At 34.9% G+C, this 21,552-nt stretch overlaps 1 protein-coding gene across 2 annotated transcripts in view; it reads left to right on the top strand.

Moving 5' to 3' along the window:
* The window catches only part of KCNJ3 (potassium inwardly rectifying channel subfamily J member 3), a 138,580-nt gene that overhangs the window by 8,773 nt on the left and 108,255 nt on the right, over nucleotides 1-21,552 (top strand). The window contains exon 2 of one of the 2 annotated variants that reach the window (XM_036928309.2): nucleotides 1,964-2,180. The exons of the other annotated variant lie outside the window; for it this stretch is intronic. Coding sequence (XP_036784204.1) covers nucleotides 1,964-2,180 — 217 coding nt within the window. The remainder of the gene's footprint in view (nucleotides 1-1,963; nucleotides 2,181-21,552) is intronic. 2 annotated transcript variants of the gene reach the window in all.

Genomic DNA, 21,552 nt, shown 5'->3' with positions numbered 1-21,552 from the left:
GATGAATTTTAGTTTTGGCGTACATATATAACAAATGGGAAAATATATCTTCTTTGGAGAAAACTATTTTAAAATAAATGGGAAATTGAGTTTTAAAAAAATTATGTTTGTGAACATTTTTATTTAGTGTTGAAAAAGTAGAGCTTAGACTAGTTGAATGACCCAAATTTTGCTCATTAATTATAAATGTCAGAATACTACCTTGTGTTTATATAGCACCTGTTTCTTAGTAGGTGAGAGAACAATGTCACGGGGTTTATGTTTTTATTTCTTTTTATTCTGTTTCTGGCTTTTATTATATTAATCAATACTTGCTATACAACTGTGTAGTTGGAAAGATGCTGGTCACATCCATATTTTACCTATTTGAGACTAGATATAGAAACATAGGTGACTTCTACTGGCTTAGAAATGCCTAGTTTTCTCCAATATTGGTTGCTAGAGTTGCCATTTTAATTTTTGCACCATCAGGTTTTTCCATGGATTTTTATTTCTTGTCAGTAATCATTTTCTTCTTTTTCTCTTTTCTTAAAAATCATGTACTCACAAAGGACAGAAGAAGAGTCATTTGAATATTTTCATTGGATTTTTTTCTTACACAAAATTCCTGAATATCACTAGTTACAAAATAGCTTTTCTAATTAACTAATTCTGCTGTTGAGATACCTTGCAGCAATTACTACTGTATCCATCTGGCACCGACTTGAAACTTTTGATTCTGTTGTACCATGGAGGACACCTTACTGAACCATATATCTCAGTGTTTCAGACTCATTTACTCGACATAAAAAGCCAGTGTATTTCTTGGAAGCCTAGGGATAAGGGTTTTGTCTTCAAACTACTGTTTCATTGGACAGACCAGTGTTACAGATTCTGCTTTGCTTAAGTTTTGCAAAGAGTCTGTTAAAATATATTGGATTCTTCCAAGCCCCATTTGACCAGATGCAAGCCTCTGCCCCAATTCTGTGTGCAGTAGCTTTATCAGTCTTCATTTTACTAGTTCACCTCATAAAAATTAAGCTTCAATATTTGCTTACATGATCCTTCTAAGTAAGATATGGAAAATAAAATGTAAATTAATAGAAAGGAAAATAAGTTTACTTTCATGGTTTGCTAATTTTTAAGTCATACTTAATTTTCTTTCAGAGTTTTAGCATGAAGTTTATTAAGTTTTACAGCAATGTATACTGACAATGAAAGCCACTACCTTGTGAAAATTTTAGTAAATTCTGAGTTTATCCAACATAGATTTTTAGAATTGCATTTTGATTAAAATAAGTTCAGTTTAGCACAGTTTCTCACTGTTTTAAAATTATTAAAAAAGAGTAATAAACCACTTCAATGAAGTTTATTGTAGGAGTTTGAAAGCCATTAGCTAACAGCATCTTTCTTTTATTTTTATGAGCTGTTGCATACAAAACATAATTTAATATGATAACATTTTCACTCTTCTATTCTAGGTTATATCTGTTTTCAAAAGTCCTGGAGAAGTAAATTATTATGTTGTGCTTTGTAATAATGCAATATATCTCTTCTTAAATTATGATCAACCTCTTTCAGCTTTAACGAACTCCGTAACAATTGCCTACTTATTTGCTTTATGAGGAAAAAAAAATCTGGCATGCATTGAGTTATCATGCAGTGATTTATGTCAAGCAGTAGCACATGTACACTCAGTTCCACAGTTTGTGCTAACAGCCATGGTTGGACCAGGCATTTCTCCAAAGCTCAGGAGTTAGGGAATGGTAATTATAGTAAGTGGCATATTATAAATAATGCATGTATGTTCTGCATGAGCTGTGTGGGATTTCTGCCCATTTGCTAGAACACAGTTGCATAATGATTTGTTTGGATTTTGCTGCAGATGATTGATAGAGCAGAATGTTGGCAATGATATAAATTACTGCCTTGAAAATTTCAGGACAAGTGGTGATTTCTTCTTTTTTTCTGTGTACTTGTCTAGTCTCGGCAGACACCTGAGGGTGAGTTCCTTCCCCTTGACCAACTTGAACTGGATGTAGGTTTTAGCACAGGGGCAGATCAACTTTTTCTTGTTTCCCCCCTCACGATTTGCCACGTGATCGATGCCAAAAGCCCCTTTTATGACCTATCCCAGCGAAGCATGCAAAGTGAACAGTTCGAGATTGTCGTCATCCTAGAAGGCATTGTGGAAACAACTGGTGAGTAAAAACAGATATGTCGTCAAGTTTTTTATTCCAAAGTAATATTATATGCACAATACCTGTCACAGATTGGGCTAAATGTCTCGGTTCACCATAATGAAAGTAAAGACGTGCCTCTTATGTCTTTGTAACATTAAGTTGATACTACTTTGAAAAATGAAGAATTACTGCTGTGATTGCTGCATATGTAATACAGACTCAGGAATACTCACTGCAAAAAAAAAGAAAAGAAAGAAAACTGAGATGACTCATGGAAATGATTATGATCTAGTTTAACTGCAAACTTGGATTTCTTATAATCATATTTCTTTAAAGATATAAGGTTAAAATAAATTCAGGGTAATTAGAGAGCAGCCTGAACTCAGCATGCATATTCTTGCCTTGGGGATGGTGATTCGAGGTGTCATTAATAGAGCTTTGATATGCTACTATGTACAACCTCAGTGGAAAATTCCCTGTGGGTGTATGTGTGTGTGTGTGTGTGTGTGTGTGTGCATACACACACACACTAAAGCAGCATTTTAATTTCAAAGTGGGTCAGTAGATTTCCCCAGCTGAACCTTGACCAAAAAAATTCTTAAATGACATTTTTCTCCTTTTCTACTTTGGGATGGCCTTGTGCTGTATGTTTTTCCTTGAGATGCAATAATATAACATTGGTATGCCCCAAATACAATTTGCTACTCTCTGAGGAGAGTAAGGTTGGCAAAAGAAAGAAACAGTAAGTCAATGTATATTATTTGGGGTCTAAGCATTGCTTAGTTGGTCTGGAACCTGCTGAATGTTTAAGACAAATAATGTAATATGTACATAATAGATATACAATACATAAAACTTACACACACATACACATATATGTATGCATACCTTGAGTTTTACCCTTTCTGCAAGGAGTGAGAAAGCAAGAAATATTTTAGCTCTCAATTTTTCTACCAATATCATTTCAATAATCCTAAAATGTTAGTATTATTTATAAACTATAGCAATATTGAAAGTGACACCGACAGTAACGTGGACACGTTCAAGCATTATACCAAGGTGGGAGACATTACGTAATGCAAAGTCTCCCACTTTGATAAAAAGCTTTGGCAAGGATGAAGGGAGGCAAGCCACGGTTGTCTTTGCACATAACACTTATTTGAAATTTGCACAAGATCCTTAATTTCTACAAGCTCCTTTTCCTTATCTTTAAAGTGAGAAAGATACAATAACCATCTTGAAGTTACTTGTTGTATTATTATTTCATTATTAGTGTTTTATTTAAAACTGAACATTTTGTAGGTCAGTGAGTGAGTAAAGATTTAACTCATCAATCTCTATCGAGTTTGATTTCTGTGGACTATTTTTTTTTTCCAATGGTTAAAAAGTCCATCTTTTTTTAACTTGAAATGAAATGGTGACATAATATATTTCAAAATCAATATACACAATGAAACCAATTTACAAAGGTTTTTTTTTTTCAAGGAATCTTAACAATTCAATTTCAATTTTTATTCATCTCATTTACTGTGGTGATAATATGTTGTCAGAGCTTAAACAGCAAATGTTATGGTTTTTATCCATGTACCATATGGTTTTATCTTTGATATATCTGGTTTTGGTTTACTAATTACTTATTATTATTATTCTGATCACTGACATGAGTGAAGTTTCTGTTTCATTCGACAGTCTTGGAAATCTTTCATTAGGTCTATCTATGTGTCTGTTTCTATTCATCCGTCCATCCATTCAATTTTTCCTGTTTGTTCCTCATTTGTGTGTAGTCTGAAGAATGAGATTTTCCCATAAAAGCATAGAGCAATTAAGAAAAATATCAGAAATTTTAACAGTGATACAATACTATTCTTTAGCTCATAGTACTTGTTCAGATTTCTTCAGTTGTCCTAGTACTTTCCATCACAGCTATTATTTACCCCTAGTTCAACATTAATTTAAGGATTCTGTCCTTCATTTGTTTACTCGTTTTCTGTCAAAAGATGGAATAGTTTTTCATCAACCTTCCTTTGTGTTCTTCACCTTGATGCGCTTGAAGAGTACAGGCCAGGTATTTTGTAGAAAGTATCTCAGTTTGGGTTTGATTGAGGTTTTCTTATGTTAATTCTTTTCATTTTTGGCTTCTACCTGGGCATCTTGAGGGAATATTGAAGCAGGTTGCTTTTAAAAAATAACTATGTATTCTTGACTTAGCTGATATGTTGTTATTAGATTTCAGAGGGTGAGTAAACAATGTGCTACATATTATCATTAGCAGTTTTGTAACAGTAAATTATTCATCAGGACTGTAGATTCTCTTTTAACATTTCCTCACCTCCCACCCTGCCCTCCCGCTTTTTAAGACAATGAACCAGCAGAGAATACTTTCCACAGAAAATGTGAAAACTTGACTGGAGACTGAATTTCTTATTTAGAGATTGCCTTTTACGGAGGAGAGATTAAAGTTGGCCTATTTTAACTTCTTAATTAAGCTTGTTTTCCAGATTTAATATAGCAAGATAAACAGCCTAAATATTACTCATAATTTATAAAGTTTATTTCGTGGAAAATGTATCTGAAATTTTGTTGGTGTGTATGCCCTAACTTATTACATCCACACTGTTCAAACTTTGTAAAATTTGCCTGTATTTCCAGACCTCCCTGAACCTGATAAAAATGACATAAGCATTTTTATGTTCACTTGATCATTTAAAATTTTACTGAGATTTATTTAGATTCATCTTTAAGGACATTTCCTCCATTCACAATAAATGTTACTTTCTAACATTTATTGCTCAGAGTAAGACAGTTATGATCTTTCGTGATGTTTTGAGACAGAAGTAATAATATCCTTTTCACCTCTCCTGGCTGTAGTGCAGAGCATGGTGAACACATATTTACTCAGCATAAGTTTCCATTACTAGCATTCAAACTGTAGGTTTTTAGCATGCGTTCATTAGGCAAGTGATTGAATGTATGCTGTGTGCCGGGAAGTATTTGAAATGCTGGCGATGCAGTGATGGCCAAGACAAGCCAAACCCTTTCCTCATGCGGCTCTATTCTAATTGGAGGAGGCAGATTGCAAAATACAAAATAAATATGTAAGGAAGATATCATCAGATAATAATGTGTCGGCAATAAAAACCGAAACAAAACATGGTGATAGGATAAAGAGTGCATTCCAGGCTGCTTTAGGCTGATGAAAGGTCTCTGTGAGGAGGTGACACCTAAGCAGAGCCCTGATTGTCAGGAAGGACCTCCGGGGCCCAGCCTGCGGGAGAGCAAGGCAGCTGCTGGCAGACGGCTGGTACAAGGGTCCTGAGCTGGGAGTCAGCTTGAGTTATTCCAGGAGCTTATAGAGGTGGAGGTAGTTGGTGCAGAGGGAACAGTGCGGAGAAAAAGCAGGGAGGTAGAGGCCCACCTCTGCTTCTACAGAGGGTGGTATTGCACCCGCAGGAAGGGCCAGGGTGGGATTGAAAAGCAAAACCTGTTCGTATGTGATAGAGTAATCATTTAGTAACCTCAAAATGAATATAACAAACAAAGGGTGCATGTAGTTTATGTAAAAATGAGTGGGCCTAATGTCTTGGAATGCATCAAAGTTTAGATAGTTCCAGTTTTTTGTGTGATGATGGGAATACCGCACCCCACACCCCAGCACGCACACGTGCACACACAGCTGCTCACCTCACAGCCGTCTCTGATAAGGATCTTCTGATCGCACTTACCTTCTGCTCCTTCCCACTCCTGCAGTCTCAGCAGGAGTGGTGGTTTGTGCAGGGGGTGGGAGGTTGGGGAGGCCGAGGGTGGGAGGAAAATGAGAAAGAAGTCTTCTAATTTCCTTGAGAATTTCAGCTTTCAGCTCAGGGCTCACATTACTCTCCTCAGTCCTTGGAACTGCCCCTCACCCGTCAGACTCTGAGTGTCACCTTCCCCGCTTCCAGTGAGTTGGGTTTTTCACTCCCATCAAGGAACACAAGATACTTGCTTCTTCATTAATAACCTTTGCTTCTTTGTTCCTCCAGCAAATTCCTAAACATAGGTTACTTCTAACTCTTGCTCTTTTTGCTTCTTTTCCCAGGAGAGAGAGCACTGCCAGAGGCAAACAGCATTGCAGATTTGGCTCATTAGAACCCGATGCTTTCAAACTTCAATCTGCTCTCCACTGCTATTTGGCAGTCTTTTTAATTGTCTTTTCTGTATTCTCAGGCTCTCTCCCCATGGGATCTATTTTAGACTTTTTCTCTCTTTCCATGCCCGCTGTGCCAATTGCCCTTATCACTTCCTTGTCACACCATCTCTCCAACTATTCTATCAAGAAGAATGTGACACTTCAGTTTTTATATATATTTTTTACTCTTTTCTCATAGTTATCCTCCATTCCCCTTTCCTGATGCCTGAGAAGGAAAGAGCCCAATTCTTCTCCAAAACCATCTCCCGTATAGCTAGTAGTGTTTCCCACCACAAGCTCCAATTCTTACCGTACCTAATGCTTCAAATCCCACTGACTACTTGTTCTCAAGCATTTCCGGGTGTGTCCTCATGAAAAAACAAAAACAAAAACAAAATCCCATTATTTGTTCCTTTAGACTCAAGGTTCTTCCTGGGATTCAGCCATCACATTCTCCCTCTTTTCCTGTTTCTCTTAGTTTATATTTTCCAATTGTTTTCTTATATCCTCATCACAGCTCTTCCTATTCCTCTTCACTCCTATAAATGTTGCCTGGATCCCTACCCTACCCTTCTTTTCTTTTGAATCTTGATACTTGCCTTTTTTTTTAGTGACTTCATAAAATACAACTCCACCATTCCTTTTATCTTCAGCTATGAAAGTTCCCACCACCTATGGTCTTATAGTTCTTGTTAATTTCCAGGGCATTTTTCCACTTGGCTGCCACTATTTTAATTCAGAGTCAACTTGTCCAAGTACCCAGTCATCATCTTACCTTGAAATCATATCCTCATTTGGAAAGTTTGTCTCTATTAGTAATGGCAGTTTTATCCCTGACTCCCTCCACCATCCCCTCTTCATATTCAATTTATTTGTTCATTCCACAAATACCTATTGAGCACCTATTACAGGATACACATTATTCTAGACTCTAGGGGATGCATCAGTTAACAAAACAAAATTCCTGCCCTTATGGCTGCATATATTCTTATATAGGAAATAGACAAGATTGAAGCACTCCATCTAGAATGTTAGAAAGTGGTAAATGCTGTGGCAGGGAAAAGTAAGGGAAGAAGGATTGGGCACACAGAGATGTCAGAGTTAGCGGCAAGGAGAGGGCAACACTTGAGCCCAGGATCTGGAGCAAAGCTAACACCTAGGAGAAGGGCATTCTGGGTGGAGGCATCAGTAAATGCCAAGGCAGGATGGTCTTTGGCTTCTCCTCTCTCTTAGTAATGTCTCTCAATTAAACACTTCTTTATGCCTGAGTAATAGTCCTTCTAAATCACAGTAGTTGTCTCAAGAGTGGATTTAGTATCTCTAGGATCTTTGCTTACATGTAGATTACACACTACTACCTGGTAAATTTGCTTACAGCTCTACTATCATAATATATATCCATGCGCAAAAATCCTTGATGACTCTGCCATATCAACATGCACATATTTCTTCCTGAGAAAATTAGGCTGCTCTTCTTATTGTAATGTCCATACACTGAAGCTCACTCTTGACTTCCATGTCTGTGGAAATGCCATTTTCCCTGCCTAGGATAACATTTCTGTCTTCTCTCATACACCGAAGAACTGCCATACTTGTTCAGTCTTCCCTGGAAACTTTAGTCCATGTATTTCTCTTTAATAACTCATTAAAAAAAGCTGTTTTTATAATGCAAGGGCTATTACACATGCTCATCATAGAAATAATTTAAAAAATTAATATGCAAAATAAAAACTTAAATCTTAATTTTAACTATATACTGCTAACATACTGGTCATTAACCTTTCAGGTGTCTGCAGTCAGATAGATTGTTATGTTACACGTACTCTTTTATAACTTACTTTATTGTATATACATTGCTAACACCTTTCATGTCAAATTACAATTCTATACCATTAATTTTAATGCCTTTATTGTATGCTAATCTGTGCATCTAAAGTTTTTTATTATGTGCTTTCTAGTCTGGGATTTTTAGGCATTTCCCTTTTTACTAAGGTAAATAGTGTGATAGTCTGTAGTTTTCATTCATTTACCACCTATTTTACTTCTCATGTAAATTCCTGGAGATGGAATTCTTAGGTAAAGGGGCATATAAATCTATTGTTTTTTACTATATATTTCAGGGATGCTGTCCAGAAAATTGGTACCAATTTACAATTGTATATGAAGATGCCCATTTCCTCTAACTCTTGTCAACAATGGACATTATAATTGTTTTTATTTTTGCCAATTTGACATTATTTTATTCTTTTTGATTACAACTGAGATTGTAATTATTTTAATCCATTGGCTTTTAGTTCAATTTCATGAATTCTCAGTTAATACTGATCATTTTGCTTGCAGTTTTTTAATGCAAATTTTTATTGCTTGGATAATGAACTATTTTCCCAGTAGTCTATATACTATTATCAAAATATTTTCTTTATGTATATATGCATGTATAATTTTTTCACATTCATCTCATATATGCTTTATTACATCTCCAAATAAACTGTAAACTTCCACAATTGATTGAGGACTTTGCTTTCTGTTTTTTTGTATGCCATAGATCCCAGAAAAGTGGTAGCTCCCAGCAGGCACTTTTGATCTGTTTGTTGTTATTTTTAACTGATTTTCTGTAGAGTTGCTGTCTTTTTACAAGCTTGCTTTCTAACTCACAAAGTTTTTCTTATACCAAATTGATCAATACATGCTTACTGATTATGTTATATTGGATGTAAGGTAGTACAGTGATGATTAAGGAGGAAGCTCACAGTCCAGTGGGGGAAGACGTTGACCTAAATTGAGTCTTAGCAATGTGTGCTTAAAAAGATATGTCAGGATACAATAGGAACCTAACATAATACAATAGGAACCCTGATGAGAAGGCCCCACTAGAGGACATATCATGCATGATCTGAGACAGGAAGGTGGAGCAATAGGTCATCAGAAGGGGAAAGAGAGCTGGGACAGCAAGCGGGAATCCACTTCCTTAGAGAGGCCAGATGACTTGGTATGATCAGAGTATAGTACAGGCTGGGGGGAACTGTCTGGAGAAAAGCCTACCCTGAGTCATAGTTTGGACCTAATTCTGCAGGCACTGAAGCCCTTGAAGGATTTTAAGCAGAACACCATGATTATATTTGCATGACTGAAAGATCCCTCTAACTACAGATGGAGGATAGACTGAGACCGGAGACAGACCAGGTATTAGGCTGTTACAGAGAGTAGGCCAGACCAGAGGTACTGCATGAAATAACTGGGTTCTGCATGAAATTGTCTGTCTCAGGCGACTATATGACTGTTAAAAATAATGAGAAAAGGCCCCTGGTTTCAAAGATGTTACTTGTGATTAAATAAGAATGGGACAAAAGGCCCCAGGATTCTTTCCACTGAAGTTCTGCAGGCTTCTTAAAAGAAGCCAAGATAACCAAAGAAGCAAAAAGAGAAATTGAGAGAAATAAATAAACAAAACAGCAACTCTTTTTACTAGTGAAAAATTTTCTATGTGTAAAATTTTCTAATGAATAAATCAGAGCAGAAGCTCAACTTGTGAATAATTGAGATGTATTTATAATTTCTTCTATGAATGATTCTACAACATATAGCTTTATTAATCATAATTAATCAGTACGCCTTAGTGATCATCAGAATGTAGTGATCTACAACCCTCTTAGTGTCATAGTGAATGAGGTAGCACTCTTTTGAGAATTGGAAACTTATTTGATTCATCTTTCCTTATTGCACATTCTAAATCACTAACCTGTGAGATTCTCATATTGGATGTAGCCAGGACTTAAATCCAGAGGCTTTTTATTTATCTCTTTGGTTTCCCTGTTCATGCCCAGATTGCTGTTAACTTTTAAAGTACAGTAATTACTGGTGTTTCAGAAAGACTTTCTACCTTATCAGATAAAAGTCAATGACATATATACCTGTGCATAATGAAAATCCCCAAGTACCTTCCTCCCAGTAACTTTTATGATTATATATTTGTTAAGTATTTGTTGTTTCTTAATTATGATTTTTTTCTCTTGTAGAGACCCTTTTCAATAATTTGTTGAGTAAAATAAAGCTCAAATAAAGCTAAAAAAATTCCTTTCATATTCTTTTGATAGGTCATTGCAGACATTTTCCATGGACTTCAAAAAATTAATGCCTAAATGTTGAATCATGAAGTAGGGTGACTAGCCATCCTGGTTGGCCTGTGACTGAAAGGCTTTTTGGGTTAAGGGTCTTCCAGTGATAAAACCAGGGGTCCTGAGTTCTGGGACATTTGGTCACCGTACTTAGCAGTTGAGAACATTACTTAGACCTTTCTAAATGTCTGCTTCAATTTAATTGAGAAGTTTGCTTTATTGATAGTAGAACAGGTCTTTCCAAATTCATGACTGGAGTTATTCCACCATTTTCCTTACTCTACCTTTGTCAACACTGAAGTCTCAAAAATATATAAAAATAATATTTCTTTTGTGTTATTTTTATGTTAGTTCTATTATTTCCATTGCTAACTTTCTTAGGATGTTTAATTATTAATACAAACCTTAGCATCCTTAGGATGGAAGTTTCTCATTTGTGCAGAAGTTTGGGATGGGTAAGTCACTGGAGGTGAGGTGAGTTCAGGAGGTTTGATACTCTATTTGTCACAATGCTACCTACAGCTGATAGAAATAGAAGTCAGCAAAGCTTATGGATAATTATTGTAAAATGTAGGCATAAGGGAATTGTGATTGGGGAAAACAGTTTTGGTTAAGATGTGGCGTAGTCCAATGAGAAGGCACCTCATAGTTTAGACATTAAGTAATTTCAGAGATTTTCACTGGTAAGTCTTGGGACTTCTTGCATTAGAATCCTATGGGATGCTTATTAAAATTTTGACTTCTAAGCTCTTATCTAGATATATATATTTGGAATGTCTGGCATTCGTGGTCTAGGAAATTTGTGTTTTTTTAACAAGCACCTGGCCAATTCTTATTAAGAACATTAAAGTTTGACAACTCATCAATCTAGCAACTAGGAAAGCCACTGAGATTTATTGAATTAACTATTCAACCACAATATTTGGCCTAATCTGCCACATTGGCATATTGTAAAAATGAAAGTGAACATAGCTCTTTAAATTTCTGAAGTCAGCAGAGATGCAGTTTTGTGTCAGTTCAGACTGTGTTGATCAGTGTAGCCAAACACAAATTAATGTGAGGAAAAAACAGGGAAAATCAGGAGTATGAATTAAGATGCATTTGATATTCATCATCATATGCAAGAACAAGATGTGATAGCTATTGGGGAACATTTTGTGAAGATGTAATATAAATGCCAAACAAAGATGTGAATGCTACTCACTGACAGAGAGAATTCTGATCTTTGAAATTGCTACACATGCATTAGATTAGAACAGCATGTGTGATTATTTATTGTTTCATACGAGAGAATATTATTATGCTGATTATAGAGTTGAGAAGGACAATTTTTATAATTTTATACTAAGACTAACACTAGCCATTAGTCATTACAGCTAAACTATTTGAGAGCTTGCTTTTCTGGGGTAGATTTTGCAGAGATTAAACAGAAAATGCTTTTAAAAGGAAATGATAATGAGTAAGATTTATGTCCCAGATGGAGTGAGTTTGTTTTGACAGATAAGGATTCTAGGCCCAATTTGACACTGCTTAAGTTTTAGTAAGTTATTAGTTATTTCTATGCCCCAGGATCTGTCTGAAAAAGAGCTACTAAGAACATTGGCGCATTCAGCTCATAAAGGAGAGCTCAGAACTGAAATTCCATGGGAAATTACTGCTGCCTACATTATTATTGCTATTGAAATGGTGAATGAGATAAGAATGTAGGAAGTTATTTTATAAAGTGTGGCATTTTAATATTTGTTAATAATGACGCCAGAGTGCCATCACAAAATTGAGAAAGTCTTATCATTCAACTGAGAGGAAGATGGGAAATCAATTCTTTGTTGTCCAAGAGGGACTTCCCTTTGGAGCACAATCTTAATTGTGTTGATTAAATGTGGGGAGTATTTGCTGAACCTCTTGTGCCAAAAATATACTCATAAGCCTGAAAATACCTTTAACGACAATCCATTCCTGCTGCCTGGTTCAGAGAAGATGATCAGATTCAGAGAGATGATTAGATCTTAACGGCTTTTGGAGAAAGAGCATCTTAGTCTCCCTTACAAAGTGTCAAGCAATTCTTTCATATATGTCTAAGTTATTTTTTAATGTAGCCTAAGCCCTTTACTTCATTTAATTTTATTTCTATTTTAGATTTCATTTTATGTAAGTTGGAAAATGCCCTGCCATTAGTCTTCAGAGTCGTCTTTAGTCACACGTAGTATCAACTCTGTGGTGTACCTCAACATTAAGATGCGAGTAAATCTGGCTTCTTGGAAGAAAAACTTTCTTCCAAGCCCATATAATATGAGGGGTTAAGTTTAGGAAGGGAAGCATACATGGTGCCTTGCTGACTAGAGAAGGTTTGGACCCTATGAACTGAATGCATGCCTGCTTGTATATGAGCTCCATCTCTTTTCTTAAGTGCTTTTTTTCTGTACTAAAGGTTTACTTTCTGACTCATGCTCCTGATTCAGCAGTTCCCCAGAAATGTCTCCAATCCTTCCATATTTGGCAGCACTACTTAGAAAATGCAGAGAGAAAATGATGTAGCCTCTTTGTATGTGTGTATTTATTCAGATTAGCTTTATCGGTTCCAAAAATGTTGTACATGTGGTATCTGTTTCTTTCTGGTTTTGCTTTGCACTACATTTCTCCCAGTGGCCTTTTTTCAAATATGCTTCATTACTTTCCATTTTAAGTTTTATACATTAAATACAAAGCTCTGTTAAACTTATATGGTTTATTCTCTTCATTTAGTTAAGATTTTAATATTTTATGGTCTTTAAATTGTTGAATGGTAGTGTCTCACAATAATCCTTTATGAAAAAGTTCAGGTGTCTTCAGTTTTTAAGGCCAATTTAGTAAAATTGAGGACAAACTTTGGTCTTGAACTCTTGATGCTTATCCTATGCCCTACACTGATGATCTTTTGTTTTTAATTCAGTTACTGAATATTCTTTAAATTCAGTCTAAGAAGGTAGATTTTGCTTGTCTTTCGAGTGTGTCTGAAACATTCTTAAAGGAAGGGACCCAACCTTTACAGAGTTCCTTCTATGTTCCAGGGTTTAACAGACCAGTAGTACAGGTTTCATTTGAAATATTATTATCTTATTTAAACTGATCATTTAATTACTGTGTATCCGCCTAATATGATGTCTTCCCTGGCTTGGATATGCTTGGTAAAACCTCATATGCTACTTTAAGCTTTCAAGCCACATTTATCCCTTTGTTTTGCACTAAAAGCCATAATATTATCAGAACCAGAAAAAGTTGAGAGAAGGAAAAGAAGGAAATAGTTATGATTTTTGAAATTTAGCTATCACCTAATAGTGAATTAAATGATAGAATTATAAAGACAGAATGCACCATAGTGATAATCTAATTAAAACCTTCCATTTTACAGAAGTGGGAACTATGGTTCAGTGAGGATAACTTGCTCATCTTTTCAGTACTAGTTGGTGGAATGGTCTGAATATGTTTTTGTACTTTGAGTCTTATTCTGGCATTCTCATTACCAGCAATGATTCACTTATTACATGTATTTCTTGCATATTTATTTTAATATCATTTTTAATGATGAAGACTGTGTTTTGTTAAGACATGTTAAGGATTTTCCCCCTCTTATTAGGGTCTGAGTTTTAGATCAGATCAGCTAGTTGCCCAACTGAGCAGAGGGGAAAGCTTATTAAGAGATTTTATGCTTTATAAATAAACCTGGATGTAACATTGCAAAGTCCTTTGATCAGTAAGAGTAGTGATTATTGAGATGTCCACATTTTTAATAACTACGTATTAAGCAAACTCTATGTACTAAGCCCCCGTGCCAGGCATTGGGTACACAGTGGTGAATACAAATGTCTGAGGGTCCCGGACAGTAGAACTCATAATCTGTTGGGAGATTAAAAAACACAGGCAATGAAAGTAATGTAAACTGGGAAATACACCCTGCTACTGGGGGACGTGTGAAGGCCACAGCCTAGGCTTATAAAGCATGAGTAGGAGTTAGCCAGGCCAAAAGGGATGGCAAGATGATTATTGGAGGAGTGAACAAATTTGGAAGACCTAAAGCAGAAGAGAAAGAGAAAACTTGCTATGTTTAAGGTACACCTTGCCTATGTTTCTGTGACTCTGTTTTGTATGTAAATATAAGTCTTTACATATATGATAACATTCTCTGCATGTCTTTCCCTCATCCCCAAAAATGATATTCATATGGCTTGAAGCAGAGTATGTATATGGAGTGTGGGAAATAGAAGGAGTTTAAGGAGCTGGTAGTGGAAGAACAAAGGCTGGTAATTGTATCACTTTTAAGTCATTTATGTGTTTGCACATTAACTGTTAAGGGTGAAGGGGAGCCAGAGATGGCTTTTGAGCAGGAGAATGACATGATCCTTACTGCATTTTAGGGGGAAAAAAAATCACTCTGGGTGACATTGGAGAAAGAATTAAATGGATCAAAACCAGAGGTTGGTCGATCATTTAGGGTGCTTCAGCAGTATTTCAGATGAGAGGCGATGATCTGTCACTAGTGGACGTTGGAAGGAGTACCCACTTTGGCTAGGATATTGGGGAAGACTTGTTGAAGACTTGAAGTATGAAAAATTTCATGTTGTTCTTGATGCAGTGTGGTACCTGAAATGAAAGAGAAGACATGCAACAGTGCAGACGTGGGGTGCAAAAATGCAGGGCTATGTAGTGAAAGAGTTTCTAAATTCCTATTTGAACTGCAGAATGAGATGTATGAAGTGGAGTAAAGCTAAAATATAAGGCTAGCAAAGTATTGGGAGCAGATCATGGATAGTTTAGAGTGCCACAGCTTCTATTTATTAGGCAAAAAAGAAAGTATCCCAGGTTTTTGAACAGGGGTGTGCTATGATCAGATTTGTACGTCAGGTCTGTGGGTAACAGTGTGCAAAACAAATAACAATAGTACATTTTACATGCTTGACTTGTCTTTAAGAAATAAAATTATTACTCTGTGAAGAAAAAATAAAATCTCAAAAGTTTGATGCATATTAGATGTATAACTCAGAAGTTAGATGAATACTTTGTGTGAAGATAAAATGACAAATTTTATACTTATGGAGGTTAGTTTACTAGTAACAATAACCAATTGACAAGATATCTTGAGTACCTCAAATTACAAAATGCGGGTGTGTGTGTGTGTGCATGTGTGAATATGTCCATAGATATGCGTCTTCTGATAATCATACTTCAGGTTAAATAAGAGCTGTTATTATTATTTAGATCTGTGCTTTTGTAAGAATAGTTTGGTTTAGTAAATGCTGACTATAGATGAATTCTGCCCTTTATTGAACAAAACACATTTCAAACTGATTTAGGAAAGAAAGAGAATGGATAAATCAGTTTTTTCTGGAGCTTAAGAATTTTCTTTTCATATGTCACAAAGATCAGTGTAAGTTGTTATATATTTCCTGTCAAAGCAGTGATTTTCACTCTGCAAACAAAAGCAAGAATAGAGGATATCCTGTTGAAAATGCCTTCCCTGACATGTTTCATTTCCTGGAATCGTGCTAACAATTATGTGCCATAAGAATGGGCTTGCTGCCTTGATGTGTTTGTTAACTTTGCCCTGCCCCAATATAATGTGACTTCAGATTGGAAAACAAGAATCTTAACTGGCCAAAAGAATAAAGTCTGATGTAATGGGTGAAAGTAAATTCTACATTACTGTTATGTTAGACATGGAATTTTTCGCTTTGCCTTATTTGTAAATATATGTAAAACAATACTTTTTATTTTTAACTTACATATACACCTTTCATGCGGAGCTGAGACATAAAGTATTATTTGACTCTGATGAGTTTTTAATGATTCATCTGGGCTCTTAATGTTGCCCTTGAGAGACTCTTCTGCTGTTTAATGGTCCACATGAAAAATAATTGTCTTTGAAATTCGGAAATTCTCTTTATATATATATAACTTCATTGGTAATAATGTCAGCCTTTTGTTTTTTGAAAATCAGATCTTTCAAGTTGTTACTGGTTTTGATGGCATTCCTGCCCGTCATTCACTAGTCAGACAGTATATGTTTATTTTCTGCTCCTTTTTCTTGTTTTTTTTTTTTTTTCAAAATTCTCTTCTGGAGACTTATCTTCTACAACTTTCTACTTTTTCTATCTTGCATTCTCCACCAACTACCTGGATTTTGGAAAGAAACCTTTTCTCTGAAAGTTTTATTTTTTCACAAAATGATAATAATACCTTCTCCACTTAGAGTTCCAATCTCAGAGAAAGAACTCAGAGACGTGATGTATAGGCCGTGCACTGTAGAACTGAATGGGGAATTTCCTGCATGGGACAGTATCTTCAAACTCACTGGGTCTTCCATTTTTTACTCTCTGAATCCCCGTGCCATCTATTTAAAAACATGAGCATTCACAGTTCTACTTCCCATATTATTCCTTAGAAATAATGGTTAATTTTCCTGTGTCACTTTATTTTACCAGCACTTGATAATACTCTTAACTTTCCATTTTGATTAGCTATTTAGTATAATTTACGCTGACCTTCCAATGACCTGAAAATTAATTTATGTAAAGACTATAAACTGAATTTATTTAAGAGCTGTACCTTTTGGGGTTTATACAATATTGTGGGTCTTTTTGTATGGTTTCTCACATTAAGAGTTTAATTATTCTTAAAACTTACAGAGTGTAGAGGTTATACATGCTATTAACTTTTTAAAAATGCATTTAGAAGAGTCTTATACATGCATGACCAGCTAGTGTGGTAGAAAGAATGTTGAGTTAAAATTCACTTCAGCCCCTAGCTGGCCATGTTATCATTGCTAAGTCCAATAATATTCTTAAATAACATTTTCTTTATTTATAACATATCAATACTACTCCTTGTTCTGGTTTTTGCAAAAGCAGTGGGAAATTCATATTTTTAAGTGCCATAATTATTAAGTGCCACAAAATGTAAAATATAATGATTTTGATGAATTGAAGTGACTTAACCATGTTTTCATGTTATTTTTCATCACATTAGTATTTCATTTATGTCATTATTTCTTAGTTATGTTTCTTTGACTCTTCTAGTTTTATCAAACTTCAATAGTATTTAGTATCCTTTTGCATGTATGTTTCATAATTAAATGGTTATTCATTGTGACCTGATTTTTTGTGACAGTGTAGTTATAGCCAATAAAACCACTGATACCCTTGGTATTATTTATTCTTTCCAGAAATAGCCTTGTGGTTTTTCTCCCATGCTATGTGCTTGTCTTTATATGTTTGAAAATATTCTGCTCTGAGGTTGGGGTAGCCAAATCAATGTCTGGCCTACTTTTTATTGATGTCAGTTTGGAAGAGGAATATCTAAATGTTTATATATATTCTCATAACTTTTGTGATGGTACGATAAACTTCCTTCCTAGTCTCACTTTCTGGGAATGTATGGGGTTGATTCCACTGCGTAACAAATCTGGAATAGATCTGTGGCCCGTAGTGAAGAATGACTCAGCATTTGCTGAGGTGACTCTCTGTAGAAGAACATGTTGCTGATGTTTCAATCTGCTGATTAAAAAGTATGTCAGGTATTAGAGGAGACCGACCTGTTGAACTTGACATAAGTGGTACACACAGTGATTACAGGTAGACTTGAGAGTCAGACTGCTTGGTTTTAAAGTCTATCCACCGTGTAATATTTGCATAATTCTAGGCAAGTTGATTAGTTTTGCTTTGCTGTAGTACCTTTGTATGTAAAATGGAGGTAGACATTATCCCTTTCTCTTTTATTTTGGTAGGGGGAAGGATTAATCTAACAGTATTAAAGAAAGAAAATACAGTGAATGTAGTGAGTACATTATCTAGTACTTAAGGGCCACTCAGTAAAATCACTAATTGGTATTGCTATCATCAGAATTATAATACAGAATATAATAATACAGAACCCTTAGTTGAACTAAGTTTTGAACACAATAATGTATTAATATATGCAATATATACCAACTTCCTTTGACTAGTTCTCTACAACTGTTGGCCACAGATGGGCCTTGATGTGAAATTACAATGAAATTTTATTAATGAGTACCAGGAATGAAGTATTGACAAATGCAGGTTTAATATGACTAGAATGAACTGAAAGTTGTATTTATGTCAGTTTGGAGGGATTACATCTAACATTTATAATTTTTACAATTGCCTTTGACAGCCATGCATAGAATTTCACCTATCCTTTAATTTTAAATGCTATAGAATGCCATAAAGTGCTAACAAGAGCGAGGGGCTTTCCCTTAACAGAGTAAAGCCACTTACCCAGGTCATTCAATTAAGTTTCTTTTGAATTGGTACATCAGCCTGAATATAGTATTCAATGTTCAGAATATATCTCTAAGATTTTATTTTATCACTATCTGTATGTTTAACTGCTAACTGACCTAGGCATTTTTTTCATTCTGTTACGCTATATTTTTGAAAGCACTTTTAGTAGCTTAATCATTTTATAAACCATCACTGGTAAAACGTGATATTGGCCTAGATGACTGACAAAAACATTAATTATTGTGACTTCTTCTCATCAGTGAGAAGCAAGGACTGGAAACTAACATACTTCATATGGAAAGCAATACAGACTATATAAATCAGTTTTTAAAAATAGGATGAATAAGAATAATTAGTGTTTTATTACAAAGCAAACTGCAATGAAATAATTTTAAATTGGAATAAGTTTAAATCAGAAAGCTTGATTTATATTATGGTATGCTTTCTCCTAAATAATATGAATTAGACATGCATTTGGTGGCAAATAGTGAAAATCTAACAAAGAGTGCCTTCAACAGCTAGAGCTGTGTTTTTCACCTGTAGCAAGATGTTCAGAAGCGGTAGTGAGGCTGGTCTGTCTGCTCAAAGATGTTATCAAGGGCATAGGTAAATTTTGCTGCACCTTTAAGCATCATTTCAGACTTACAAGCAGAAAAAAAGGGCAAGAGGAAAGGCCAATGGAACTTTCTCTTAGAGAGGCTTTAATGTTGTATTCAGGAAGAGACATTTTTAGGAAATTATTTTTATTGCATTGGTCGGAACCTCCTCCAACTCCCTTGCCCCAACTGGAAGAGTTTTAGGAATTGAGTATTTTTAGCTGTATATAATTTTTTGAATTAAATAAGTGTTTTTTGTTTTGTTTTGTTTTTTGTGTTTTACTTTTTAGTAAGTACAGTGGTATGGGGGAATGGTTAGTCTCAGAGAAAGGAAATCCTTGCTTACTCATGTTTTTAAAGTTAATAAACGATATAATAAGAAGTATTGGTTTTAAATAAAATTTCAAATGAAATTTATCCTATTTAATTTTAAAATGCAAATAATCAAATGCAAGAGTTTTATATTTCTTTTGTAAAAGCTAATGTAAAGTAGGAAAGATTAGTAGTCAAAAGTATTAAAATTATTAAGTTTAGTGATTTGGTGTTTCTCTACATTGTTTTTAATATGAAGTAAGAGCTAAGGTATAAGGAATGAAAAGCAGCATCAACTTTTTTTTGTTGTCTCATTAATTTTGCCACTATAAATGGCAAAGCCCATATAAAATATTTTAGAAATATCCATTTTTTTAATCCTTATTTGTGATTTCATACAAAGAATTTTCCCCCTAAAAATATTGTAATTTGAATCTCATCACAGATTACAGATGTACTTCCAGTCGATGGTTCTTTATCCATAATATATTATTAAATCACATCCTCCACCAAGCTCCAATTATTCCCTCCTTGAGGTGTGGTGCACTGAGCCTATTCAAACTTGAAATCACATTGAAAAGGTAATTTAGCATTTTTTTCAAATAAGAGAAAAGTGTGTAGCTCATTGAACTCTAAGGTGTGATTCATATAATAATAGAAATGCATGGAACACAGAAGCGCCCTTTAGAAAGAGGCATGATTAAATGATCCTGAGAGTTTGAGGTCCAGGCAGCCTATTCAGATGAAGTGTCTCTTCACTAGGATTTTGAAAGATGAATAGAATTTTACTCAGCACCAAGAGCAAAGGCTTGAAGGAGTGATACAGAATAGTGTGATTTGGGTAAAATTCTTTGCCCTTCTACAAAGAATACAAAATAAGGGACAGCTTTTTCAGATCATGAAGCCATTCAGAGAGCTCCTTTCAGATTAGCAAAATTCTCAACAGTTGTGACAGTTCAAATGTGTATGGCAAAATTATGTTTAAAATTATTAACTTCTGTTGCCTATCTTCGTACTTTTGGCCTGAGTACCTATGCTAGTTTACCTGTAAATTAAGAGAATTTACCTAGTTAATTCAAGGAAAATCTTTTCTCTAAAACACATGTATTATATACAAATTTGAGTTCTGACTAAGCCAGATAACATCTTTGGGTATCTTTTTAACACGGGTAACTAGCACTTTCTGTTTATAAAATTAAATAACTTCATGGGGTTCATTTCCTAATGTATAAAAATATCGAATCACTCTGATGTACAACCAAAACTAATAGAACAGTGTGTGAAATATAAAAAAAAAGTTAATGATCAGATTTATGTATTACTGTCTGCTGTAGTTATATAAATTACCTCTTCAGATAGGTGATAGGTGGGCAGGTCTTGTTCTGGGAAAAAAAAAGGAGTTTTTGTCTTTCAGTACTTTTTTGAATAAAACAATTCGATATTTTTTCTTTTAGTGCAGGGAATTTCTGGGTCAGCCCATGCATTCTCAGGTAAACATTTTTTTTTTCCTACTAAGTGAGTTTGTCAAGATGAAAATGCTAAATGCATTTTAGTGAATGGGTGTGGTATTAAGTCATCATAATGCTCTATTAGCCTGTAATACTAGTATGATCACAATGTATTGCTTATAATGTGCCAGGAAAGCAGCTAAACATGTTAAAATACACAGTTCATTTACTCACACCCTCCCTGTGTGTTAGGCATTATTTTCTGATGTTTGTAGAATAGGAAACAATCTGAAAGTAACTTGCCAACACTTTAAACCTTGTGAGATAAGCCAAGACACCTAATAGGTTAGAAAGTGCTAGTACTATAATTTTCTCATTTTTCTGCCATTATCAAACTCTATAGATGGACAGCTTGGTGAGAAGTGGCTTTTACACCCTGTCTGATCCTGCATGGCTTTGCATTTTAAATTTCTGAATGTCC

Source organism: Manis pentadactyla, chromosome 8 (genome assembly GCF_030020395.1).
Source record: "Manis pentadactyla isolate mManPen7 chromosome 8, mManPen7.hap1, whole genome shotgun sequence".
Lineage (NCBI taxonomy): Eukaryota > Metazoa > Chordata > Mammalia > Pholidota > Manidae > Manis > Manis pentadactyla.
Note: the sequence above shows the minus strand (reverse complement) of the source record. Positions and strands in the feature narration are given on the sequence as shown.